This window comes from Delphinapterus leucas, chromosome 8, assembly GCF_059928025.1.
Source record: "Delphinapterus leucas isolate spDelLeu-1000000601 "Yukka" chromosome 8, BTC_Dleu_Yukka2, whole genome shotgun sequence".
In the NCBI taxonomy this organism is placed as follows: Eukaryota; Metazoa; Chordata; class Mammalia; order Artiodactyla; family Monodontidae; genus Delphinapterus; species Delphinapterus leucas.
Genome location: NC_143136.1, coordinates 45345231 through 45357550, shown reverse-complemented (window position 1 = coordinate 45357550; position 12320 = coordinate 45345231). Strand labels below are relative to the sequence as shown.

The window sequence follows — 12320 nt, the reverse complement described above, 5'->3', positions numbered from 1 at the left end:
GCTCCTGAATTGGACTGGAATTTCTTGCCACATTAGGAAAGAGCTGGTAATATAAATAACTCATGACATCATTATAATGGTGGACCCATATTTAACTGGGTCTACATGCTTACTTGACATTTACCATTGGTCCAGGGTCACCAGGCTCACCAGGAGGTCCTGTAGGGCCAATACCACCCTAAAATTGAAAATAAATTATATATCTGTGTATAATTTATGTATAATATGCAAGTTATATAAACAAACCAAAGAAAAACATAATATTAAATCCTACACTCTCTGCAGTATAATGCAATTGCTCAAAATGCTGGCTCTACCACTCTCCACCTGTGTGACTTTGAGTGCGTTACTTAATCTCTCTATACCTCATTTCCTAATCTGTGAAATGAGAATAATATGGTGCCTACTTCATTAGGCTGCTATAGCTCTTCAGATAACTAATGCACGTTAAGAACCTAGAATAGTGCTGGCACACAGTGAGTTCAATAATGGTAGTTATCTCCCTCTTCTCCTTCTTCTTCATCAACTACAGTTGCCATTCACAATGGCAGTAATATAAAATAGCTTGAAGTAAAAGTCCACACACATGATAATGAAAATACAGTATCTTTGATTGAGCTAAGAATTCTTTTCTTTCTCTCTTTTGAAAAATCATTTCCTACTGCCTGTCAAATTGCTACAAACATTAAAATAGCTCTACATCACTACTTTATTGGTATTTGATAGGCTATAGAAAGAAAGTACAGTATTATATTCTTTTTAAAGATTCGATGGAGTGATCATCTTCACTGTTCTTTTTAATAATACCACATGGTGATGTCCTATGATCTGATTTCAGAGCTCCAGAGTTGGCACGTAACTAATTATGAGAATTTTCACCATGACATGAGATAATGATGTGTTATTTCAGAAGCACAGGCACATAAAAATTCTTTGTATTGGAGATCAGTAACATAAAGAAACCAGATAATAAAACTTTAACATCATAAAGAATCTATGAAAAACATACTGCATATATTTCTAAGTGAGTGAAAATTAACTGAATACATCCCATTCAGTGAGCATTAAAATATGCAATTCAAAGGCCAACCAAAAGCAGTCATGTCACAGAGACCTTATTTATAAATTTTTCTTTTTTTGCTACAGTATGTAATTTAATTATAAGAATACTTACCTGCTGTCCTTGTAAACCTTGAGGTCCCCTTGGGCCAACAGGACCCTTAGAAACAAATGAGAAGAAAAGTTGCATAGTGTTCATGACAATTAGTTGAAACATTTCAAAAATGTTGAATCAGCTTTAGAATCTGGAAAAGTAAAGCTCTGACAGTGAAAAGGTGATGACGTCCTTCTGTATTTACCTGGAATACAGCTAAATTCAAAAAGATTAAAGCTTGGGCAACATTTGGGATGATTTTACACACACCCTCAGTGTCATACAAAGAAATAAAGAATGTGCCTGTACACACCCAGTGTCTTTGGGACAAGAACACTTGCATTGCTTAAGGGGTGGTTCTATTAAAGCAGAACATCCAACAAAGAAAAACCTTGGCAAGCATAAAGTCGTTATCAAACCGTCTATTTCATTCTTCAGCTTCACAGCAGCTAACTCTCATAACTTAAAATGAGCAAGTTGAACTAAAGGCTTATGAAACTATCAATAATAATGACTAGATTATTTTAAATGTAAGTTTAAAACAATCTGGGGCACTAAGTTTTCTGGGTTATTTCTTTCTTTCACAACATACACTTAGAGTATCCACACAGGCTTTCCCCATTTAACCATGAAATGATTACACTGAGGCTTAACCAAAGGAAAAAAGGAAAATGCAATTTTAAAAATTATTAACAAATGTCTATGTAATTTTTTAAAATGTCACACTTTAAAAGGTGAAAGCAATTAAATCAAAATCTAGTTTGTTCTTATGGCAAAAACTTAAATTTTTATTTTGGATTGATCAGATATTTAGCTAGTAAGAAAATAAAAGCTTCATTTAAAAAAAATAAACACATATGTAATTTCAACTTCAAACGGTTAAAAACTCATATATTTCAGAAAAATATCCCAAGGTAATCATTGAATGAGACCATACTGCTACTGACTTAGAATGTATATAAACAAACAATGTTTAAGTAACTTAAAATATATACAAATAATGTTTAAGTTATTTGCTGGCCTTAAGGATGGGTAGAAGGGGTGTTTATGCAGTCTGACTTTACATTGTCTGAAATGTCATTAATCTGGGATGGCTTTGAATTATATTATGAGCAAAAAAGCATGGAGAAGTCGCTTTGAAAAGTGTTAATTCATTCAATGAAATTGCACTGCTCCAAATACCCAGGTTAAAATACTTACTCAGAGAAAATGGGAACCTTTCTAGCTGCTGAAGAAATTCAAAAGAGAATGGGGATGGCCCAGTGCATAAATTTTAGAGTTGTTGGCATAAGGCAACCAGAGAGTATTAAATAGGAAATAATAAAAACTTAAAGCAGTAAAACTTCTCATTTCAAAATTTTTTCAAATAACTTTCTAACAATACCATAAAAGTTTTTTTTTTAATTTTTAAAAAGTACAGTTTTTGTTGAGGTGGTGGTGGTTATATGTTTTAAAATTCTTTATTTTCTTCAAATACTAAGTGAAAAATACAGACAGCCCTTTATTAATGTAGACAAATATTTTGCATAGTTAGGAATGGAAAACCATTGTGCTTTTAACTGGTACACACCAGGGTTTGATAAATAAATTGAATGAATGAACTGATGGATGGATATGTTTTAAGAAGACACATATCACTTCTTAACTAGCCAACTCAAACCTCTCTGCACAATGGTTTTTCCAAAGTACTTTGATTGTCAGTAAAATCTGAACTTACCACAGAGCCAGGCATCAGACCTACTTGACTCCCAAGTCCAGACTTTTCATCCAACCCAGCCATCTGAGCTGAAAACGGCTGTAAAAGCAATGTGTTGACATTATTTCCACAGTAAAAGACATATATCAACATACTTTTTAAACTGAGAAGTGTACATTCTCTGGGATTCTTAAAGAACGGCTCTTCTGAGAATCATTTTATCTGATTTTCTTCCATGGTTAGAGCATGCCAAGCATCTGAACAAAACCTAAAAGTGCCTTTAAAACATTTGTCCTAAAGATTGCAGATTCCATTTCAGAATATTTTACTTAGATGACATTCTTCTTTGTTTGTGGCCAACTTTAAACTGTACTTATATAAGTTGATTACAATTTTACAATCCTTTTAATGAGTCCCTGAATGTTCCAAAATTGGCAACAGTTTTACCTTCTCTCTTTCATATCTAAAAATCTCTGGTAGCCCAAATGACCAAAACTGCCCATACTCATTCCAGGAGTTCTATTAATTTCCAGATTTTAGTGGGAAAAGAATGTGCGTATTGTTTTAAAAATAAACTGGCAATTCCTTCTACAATGTGTTGAAAATCAAATGTAAAAAATTGTTGTAAAAGAAAAATCATATTTCAGGGTTCCATAAGTTCCCTTGTTGTGCTATGCAATCTACTCATAAATCCCCTGTCTCTGCCACTAAGAATTCAAAGAGGCAGGTATAGAAAGACACTTTGTTTTATTTTACTTCTGGCAGGAAACTGATATTCAGGAAATAACCAGGTAGCATTTTTAGTGTCAACTCAGTGGCTCTTTCATATACATCATCCTGGATGTGTCATCCTCCCTTGGTGTAGAGGACATGACACAGATTTTGTCAGCATTCTGAGCCTAGAGAACAAAGGATAAGGACATATTTCTCTTATCAATTCATAGTGGGAACAATATTACTGGTCCTTCAGGATCAACAGAAAGTACAAAATTCCAATGACCAGAACTGACATTGAGAAATACAAATAATTTGAAGCAGCACTTTTAAAAAGTGCTACTTCGAATTTTCCAACAATTCCCTGTGGATTTCCTAGTTTTATTGTTATTCATAGCAGTATTGTGTTCACTTAAGCTTCTCTTGCAGTCAAGGGTCAACATCTGAACTAACACAATTTAAAATCATAACAATAAATCAAAAAATTTTATCTAAAGATGATATTGAACAATGCACACATCTCACCCTGTTCATGCCATCGGGTCCTGGGTGAGATGGATGTCCAGGAGGTCCTGGGGCACCCGGTTGACCAGGAACACCTGGTTCTCCATCGATTCCCTGAGGACCACGAGGACCCTGGAAAAATAAGCCAGTAGAGATTAGAACCCATTGCCAAATATGTACTTAATTGAAAGCAAAAACCAGACTTCTTGATGGAGATAAAGTGTTCATTATTTTTTTAAAAATAGCAACCCAGCCACCTACAGTAATTTCATCAGCTATTCCAACACTGCGGATTTCAGCCCTGGTCACAGCCTCTACCATCGGGACGTGGTACATTCTGGGTAAGAATTTTACTCTTGATGTGTTAAACCCCCAGTAATGAGCCTTCTTGAAATAATTATAAGAGTGTATTCAGTTCATCAGTATTCTAGTATAAGCTTCCTTATTTGGTTGAGTTTTGCTGTTCAGGGTATCTCATCAACGATTTCTAAATTCACTTGTCTGTCTTAGATTAAATTTACTGTGTATGTTCTTGCTTAACTTTCCCCCACTTAAAAAAAGAATGTGATGGATCCTTGATTGGGGTTTGTGGTTTTTCTCATCTTTCTAATTTTTTAATGCTTCACATAGCTCCTGGCTCATAGTAGACACTCAGTATGTGCTTACTACATTTTCACATTTCAATCCTCTACTCTAGTACTTGAAGTCTGGCACACTTTATTTTCCATACTACTCCCAAAGGTAGTCCAGACCAATGAGAAGTAGAGGGAAAGGCACGGGGACTCAGCCAAGTCTACTTCTCAGGGCAGTGAGCAATGAGTTGTAGCTGCTGAATTCCACCCTCCTCCTAGCCCACATTCTGAAGGCAGGTTGGGGAACAGCCACGTCCTCAGTTCTGGAAATGCTCCGTCCCCTAACCTTATCATTCCCACAAGTCTTGCTAACTATTTTATGGCTTTTTAACCCTAGAGATTCTTAACAGGACCAAAGAAAGGAAAGGAAGGATGAAAAAACTCAATATACTTTTACTAATTAGAAGCAGGGATCAAGAAAAATATGGTAAGTGAGTTAGAGTTTAATAGTAAAAGAATCTTCTCATGCCTAAGCATGAGGATATCTTCCAGCCCACAGTAAGCAAATATAAGCTGGTACAGCAGAGGGAATAAATGCAGGACAAGCAGAGGGGGCAGTTTGCATATGACGGTTTGGGGGAGGGTGGCACAATAGCTATTCAGAAATTTAATTAATGTATTTTAATATATTTAAACACTCATGTTTGACATGTTTACTTCCTGGAGTAGTGGAATAATTAAGCAAATTTATGTGTTCAAATAGAAGTAATAGCTTAGCCTGAGAAAACTCACATTTTGAAAACTAATTTCTCAGAAAGTTATTCTCACCCTTTAAAAATCAAACCCCTTCTGACTCCTAAACCACTAACCATTCGCTGCACTCTTTTTTCATTTTACATAATGGAGGCTAATTTTTCATTGCTATCTACGACTTCTGGATCATATGAATGCGACACCGTGAGCTGGAAGTGTATATTGTCAGTGGTGGCATAGAAAACATAGTAGTCTGGCCTACTCAGACTACTGCGTGTGGAAAACTCTTAATGTATTTTTAAAATGTGAAATTGTTAATTGATAACCAGGTTTGGTTAATATAAAAAATGAGCTAAAACATTCTCTCTGCTCTTAAAGAGATTTCCAAAGAAAAACCAAAAACTACATTTAGTTCCAGTGCAAGTAGAGAGAGGTTTGGGCAATATTAATCTTCAAAAACTTGTGTCCTTCCCCCAGCCCTCTGTGATTAAAAATCATGTTTCAAAGTCTGCTCTGAAGACAGTTCACTTTTTCATTGTAGGATGTTCACTTTTTCATTGACTTCATGATGCATTCTGTGCCTCCATGGTATATCCTCTAAATAGCCTACATGATTTACTTTTATACAAATTGAGATTAAAATTAATAAAAACTTGTGAAAATTATCCAAAATTAAGTGAACATAATAAGCAAGATTATAAGTGAAAATAAGAAAAAATATTATAATACATGATATTTTGCTGGTAAATATTTAAAACAAAAATTATAACTTTAGAATACATTAAAATATATATTTTCATATTTCCAAGTGTGCTGAATCACATAAGTTTTATATTAAGGTAAGTATTCTATTTATAATCATTCCTTCCCATCCCCCAGGATACTCCACTATCTCAGGCAGCAAGCCACAATAAAACGTACTTGTACATTGCCACTAGGTGGCAACACTTAAACATTCACAAATAGAAAGGAAACATAATGACCCCAAATTGTAAAGAACTTTATTCACTGATGGTTAGTAATATCACACACACACACACACACACACACACACACACACACACACACACTATGAAATGTTATAGTTGGTAATAACTGGTATATTCCCCATTTTACAGATGAGGGAAGAGACCTATAGAGGTTGTGTCTTGTGCAATTAGAACTCATCACACCATTGACTGTCTACCTCCTGACAGGCTGCTAGTTTGTCACTATGAATTTACCAGGACAATACACTTAAAACTAAGGATATGTGATGAGAGACAGTCATTATGATCATTGGCTAGTAATGAGAGCTTCAAGAGAGTATCTCTATATCAGTAGTTCTCAATCTTAAGCAATTTGCTCCCCTCCCCCACTCCCCACTGCCAGGGGACATTTGGCAACACCAAGACACGTTTTTATTTGTTCCAACTGTATGAGGGACGGGGGCAGGGGTTTCTACTAGCATCTAGAGGGTAGAAATCAGGAATGCTGCCAAACATCCTACAATGCATAAGGAATGATCTGGCCCCAAACATCAGTGGTGTTAAGATTGAGAAACTGAGCTCTACTTCACAAGCTTTTGTAGTGTTTGATGGTAATGAAGTAAGGGGAGAAAAATGGTATTTATGACTGCAGTACCAGCCTATATTGTGTCAGCCACAGCTTTTGTCCAGGTAAGCATCTCCTGCAAGTCTTGGGACCTGAGGCAAAACATTCTACCTATAGGTATCTTATGACGTCATGCCAGTATCTTGAAAACAGCCCTGATGGGAGTATTTACACCAGGGAAATCAGCAAAAGTTACAGGCATATTCTTTTTTTTTAAACATCTTTATTGGAGTATAATTGCTCTGCAATGGTGTGTTAGTTTCTGCTTTATAACAGTGAATCACTCCCTCCCACCCTCCCTATCCCACCCCTCTAGGTGGTCACAAAGCACCGAGCTGATCTCCCTGTGCTATGCGGCTGCTTCCCATTAGCTATCTATTTTACGTTTGGTAGTGTATATATGTCCATGCCACTCTCTCGCTTTGTCACAGCTTACCCTTCCCCCTCCCTGTATCCTCAAGTCCATTCTCTAGTAGGTCTGTGTCTTTATTCCTGTCTTGCCCCTAGGTTCTTCATGACCTTTTTTTTTTTTAAATAAGTCAGTCATTAAACATTTACCATCACACCACTGCTTGCTAGGATTAAGAGAGGAACAAATTTCCTACTTGGGTATCTGCCAGGACTGTCTTGCTTGATTCCAGGTAAATAACTACTCCTCGAAGTTTTACACACACACACACACACACACACACACACACACACACGCAATTCACATTGATTGTCTCAGACTTAACCAAGATAGGAAATGGAGCATATAACATACTAAGTCGAGGAGAGAAGAGTAAGAGGACTGAGGAGTAGATTCACTGAATCCTAACAGAAATTCTGGCATTCCAGCAACTAATTCCACAGCAACTTCTACCTAGACTTAGAACTCAGTTTTATCAATTATTCTGGGCACAAGTACATTGATACTCAGTGGTTTCTGCATGACCACCCACCCTCCACCCAACTGAAGTCATCTTCCACCTGTCTCTGTCATCCTAGACCCTGGACAGACATCTGAAGATCTACCAACAGCATTTAAGCTACCACCACTGGCGAGGCAGCTCAGCGGAACAGCAATGAAGAATGGGCCATAAGGGAAGGGAATTGGGACACAGCTTTGCTGCCCACCTACATGGCTATGAACTCCTTCCTTGGGGCCACTGTCATTTACCTGCATACCTGCAAATACCTTCCATAACTCCAGCTGTGGTTTGGAAACAGCACTGGCGTCACCCTATACTTGGTGAAATGTGTAGAAGCAAAGAACCTTATCAAAGATGAAACCAGTGGCAAGAGTTCCTAGCGACATGATCTAAAAATATGTTTTATCCTTATTTATATATTTAAGGTTGTTTTTTCCTTCCTGGCTCATCTATTTTTCCCATTTAGATATGGATAAATACATCTTTGGAAGGTTAAAAATCCATAGAGAGTTAAATTTTAGTAGATATCATTAGACAGAAAATTAAGCAGTAGAAATTTTTCTGATTGTAACACGGATAATGACAGCAATATACAAATTCGTCTAGGCATTTAGTACATAAAGGACATAAGTTTTTGAGGGTGAGATATAAAAAAAGCAAAAGAATTGCTACAATAGGACTTGGTAATAAGAGAAAAATCTGGCACGTATTATATGATAACCTCATGTCTTATCTCAAGAATATAGAATTGATTATTTAAATTTAAAGATGTTCCCTTTGGTAATGAATTTGTTGATGTTTAAAATCACTCCTTTGATAGCTCCGCAGCAGACGCTCAGTGAAAAAGCCAGTGTTACTTGGGAAATAAATTCATTACACAACCACTTGAAAGAAAATTTTGTTCTCTAATAATTTCTTTTTCCTTTATCCTATTTGGTTATTCCTGTAGCAACCACAGATCACAGAGCTTGGGTGTTTTATCTCAACAGTGCATTCTTGGCATTGTTAAGTCATGATTTACAACCTCTGAAAACAACATGAGGTACTCATTATGTTTCCTTAGATTCTACTTTATTTTAATTTGACCCCCTAAAGGACAAATAAATATCATCTGTGTTATCTAAGAAGATGTTAGGTAATTATTAGCATGTGATGCTTTCCTCTGAATCAGGATCGATACGCAATTACCTCATGACCTGAATTCTATGTCACGTTTAATAGAAATGAGAAACGAATGGTGCCACTGGCTCTTTGCTGCACCCAGGGAGCTTAGTGTAGACGGGCTTATGCAGTACACAGTACAATTCGCAAAAAGGGAACTCCACTGCCAACTTACAGGTTTTCCTTTTGGGCCTCTCTCTCCTCTTGGTCCTTGTGATCCTGGAGGTCCCTAAAACAGAAAACAATGGTTATGCCTGCAAAACACATATACTTCAGACATTTTTGTTTTAAAGGTTTACCGATATAAGAAAATTGGAAAACAGAAATATCACATTTTTTAAAAATTTAATTCAGTTGAAGACTACAGAAAATAAACCCATGTGTATATAAAAGCTCTGTGTGCATAGAAAGGCTGTTTCTTTTAGCACTGAAGCTTAAAGACTTGAAAAGAAGTGTAAAATCGTGCTGCCCAATGAGCTGTATATACTAGTTTGAACAATAACTGTAAATTTGTAAGGATTGTTTCTTTGCTGTCTTGTCTCAGACACAAAAACTTACGATTCAGATTTGAGAACTACAAAATCGTACAAACTCCAGATTTCCAATTTTCTGACGGAATGTATGAGTTCATATTGGTACATGATATCTCAAACTGTTCATCACTATTCAAGTTGCTGATGAAAGCAATGGAAAGAAAGGCCTCTTATTCTACTATTAATTTGTGTGCCTTCAAGTATCTAGTATCTTTTTTTTTTAACTTGATTTAGAATTGCAACATCTCCATCGTATATTTAAAATCCACTGAGAATTTTCCAAATGGTAATTGTAGTTATTTCTCTATTAAAATAACAAATGATTGGGACTTCCCTGGTGGTCCAGTGGTTAAGAATCCGCCTTCCAGTGCAGGGGGCGCGGGTTCGATGCCTGGTCGGAGAACTAAGATCACACATGCAGCGGGGCAACTAAGCCCGCGTGCTCCAGAGCCCGTGAGCCAGAACCAGAGAGCCCGCACACCGCAACTAGAGAGAAGCCCACGCACCGCAATAAAGAGCCTGCGCGCTGCAACAAAAGATCCCACATGCCACAGCTAAGACCCGATGCAGCCAAATAAATAAATATATATTTTTTAAATAACAAATTATTATATTTCAAAAGTGGCATTTTGTGCTGATATCTTAAATTAACCTTTTTTCCCCAGAAAATGGCAGTTGCCAGGAGAATTTTATTTCTCTTCAAAAGAGTTTCAATCAAGTTGTAAAAATTAGACTGTTCATTTACTCAAGTCAACATACAGTATTGTTTAAAAGCAAAAGCTTCAGAAGGACTATAGCAGGTCTGTTAAAGCGTATCAGTATTTCACTTATGTTAATTTAATGTGTTTTAAAATTTACAGGAATTGTGTGTGTGCGTGTGCGTGTGTGTGTGTGTGTGTGTGTGTGTGTGTGTCTTATCCATCTGGTTACCTGTGAATGCTACCACTAATCCAAACCTGAAATCAATAGTGTTTTACGCTAAACCAGAAATATGCTATCTGATGCATAATTTCTCAAACTCTAATGTAATATATGATTTAATTTTATAGTAACAGATGAAATTAATAGTTTGTTTCATTAAACAAATAAAAGGAGTCTACCCTTAATCATTGTCAAACAGACTAATATGCCCTAATTTCAATGAGTACAGTTAACCTAATTAGGGTTCATCAATATCATTCACTGCTGCAAAGGACTTCTTAAACTTGAGGATGTTGCAAAACAAAATGTTTCAAGAAATCAAGCATCATTATTTTATAGTCTATTGTCTTTTCATAGATATAATATCCATAAAGATTCAGTATCTCAAAGAACTTAAGAGTATCATGAATATTGGAGGAAACTACTTACTGAGGGTCCTGGACGTCCACGTATGCCTGTTACCTAAATGATAAACAAGATAATATGAAAAGATAAAGTTTCTAAAGAGTTTTCGAAAACTTAATAGTCTAACAAATAAGAAGAACAACAAAAGCCCAGTGAATTTTTTTAGAACAAATAGATGTTGATAGTTGATGCCCATTTCCTCCTTGCCTATAAAGCTAAGACATTATCTAATTTAAACTCTAATATAGGGAGGCAGTACTGGTATAGTGATTGAGAGCACCAATCCTGGAGCCAAGGGGCCTGGGTTCAAATCCTAACTCCATCCCTTCCCTTACCAGTTGTATGACCTTGGACTAATTAATTACCGTCTCTGTACTTAAGGTCCCTCTTCTGTAAAATGGTGATAATGATTATGAAATTACCTCCCTCTCAGAGTTGTTGTGAAGACAAACAAATAAATATTTGGAAAACACTTAAAACAGCGCCTTAGACATTGTGTTTTTAAATGAAAGAAAACAATATGAACGGTTTACTTTTTAGGGAATCTTTGTTAAAGACAAGCCAATTGAAAAGCAAAGCAAAAATGCAAATATTGTCAAATAAATCAACATGTTATACTTCTGTCTTGACAAAATGATGATAACTCCTTTAAAATCTAGGAGAGTGGTGAAGAACTTTCATCCTCTTTAATGATATACTTTTTGATCATCTACAAGTCTAAATAACTCTTAAGAACTCTTATGCACTATGGAATTTAAATCAGGATAATGGCATAACATATTTCCAGAAGTGTGGCACATTAAATCATGCCTTTCCATTTGGATTATATGGCTATTTATACTATAAAAAATGTACATCTTAACTATCACTTTATATTCACATACATTATATTTAATTTTGTAAAACCCTAATTTACACCTTTAGTCATGCGACAATAAAAGTCAGGAAATTGTGAAAAATAAATATGAAATATTGTATTAAAGAATTGATCTGGGGCTTCCCTGGTGGCACAGTGGTGGAGAATCTGCCTGCCAATGCAGCAGACACGGGTTTGAGCCCTGGTCTGGGAGGATCCCACATGCCGCAGAGCAACTGGGCCCGTGAGCCACAATTACTGAGCCTGCGCGTCTGGAGCTTGTGCTCCGCAACAAGAGAGGCCGCAATAGTGAGAGGCCCGCGCACCGCGATGAAGGGTGGCCCCCGCTTGCCACAAGTAGAGAAAGCCCTCGCACAGAAACGAAGACCCAACACAGCCAAAAATAAAAAAAAAAAAAAAAATTGATCTATTTTGGTTTGCTTCTTTTATACTAAAAACTTGGTTATAAAATAAATTCCCTGTTTTTGAAAGTATGTATATAAGCAATAATATATCAATACAACAAGGCTATAACTAAGTTTATCAAT

General features: G+C 36.2%; 1 protein-coding gene across 1 annotated transcript in view; it reads right to left on the bottom strand.

The window, feature by feature from the left end:
• Positions 1-12320, bottom strand: part of COL5A2 (collagen type V alpha 2 chain) — a 155161-nt gene that overhangs the window by 55196 nt on the left and 87645 nt on the right. The window contains exons 5-10 of the mRNA XM_022567234.3: positions 10941-10973; positions 9233-9286; positions 4089-4199; positions 2871-2948; positions 1175-1219; positions 125-178 (exon numbers count right to left, since the gene is read on the bottom strand). Of these exons, the coding sequence (XP_022422942.1) occupies positions 125-178; positions 1175-1219; positions 2871-2948; positions 4089-4199; positions 9233-9286; positions 10941-10973 (375 nt within the window). The remainder of the gene's footprint in view (positions 1-124; positions 179-1174; positions 1220-2870; positions 2949-4088; positions 4200-9232; positions 9287-10940; positions 10974-12320) is intronic.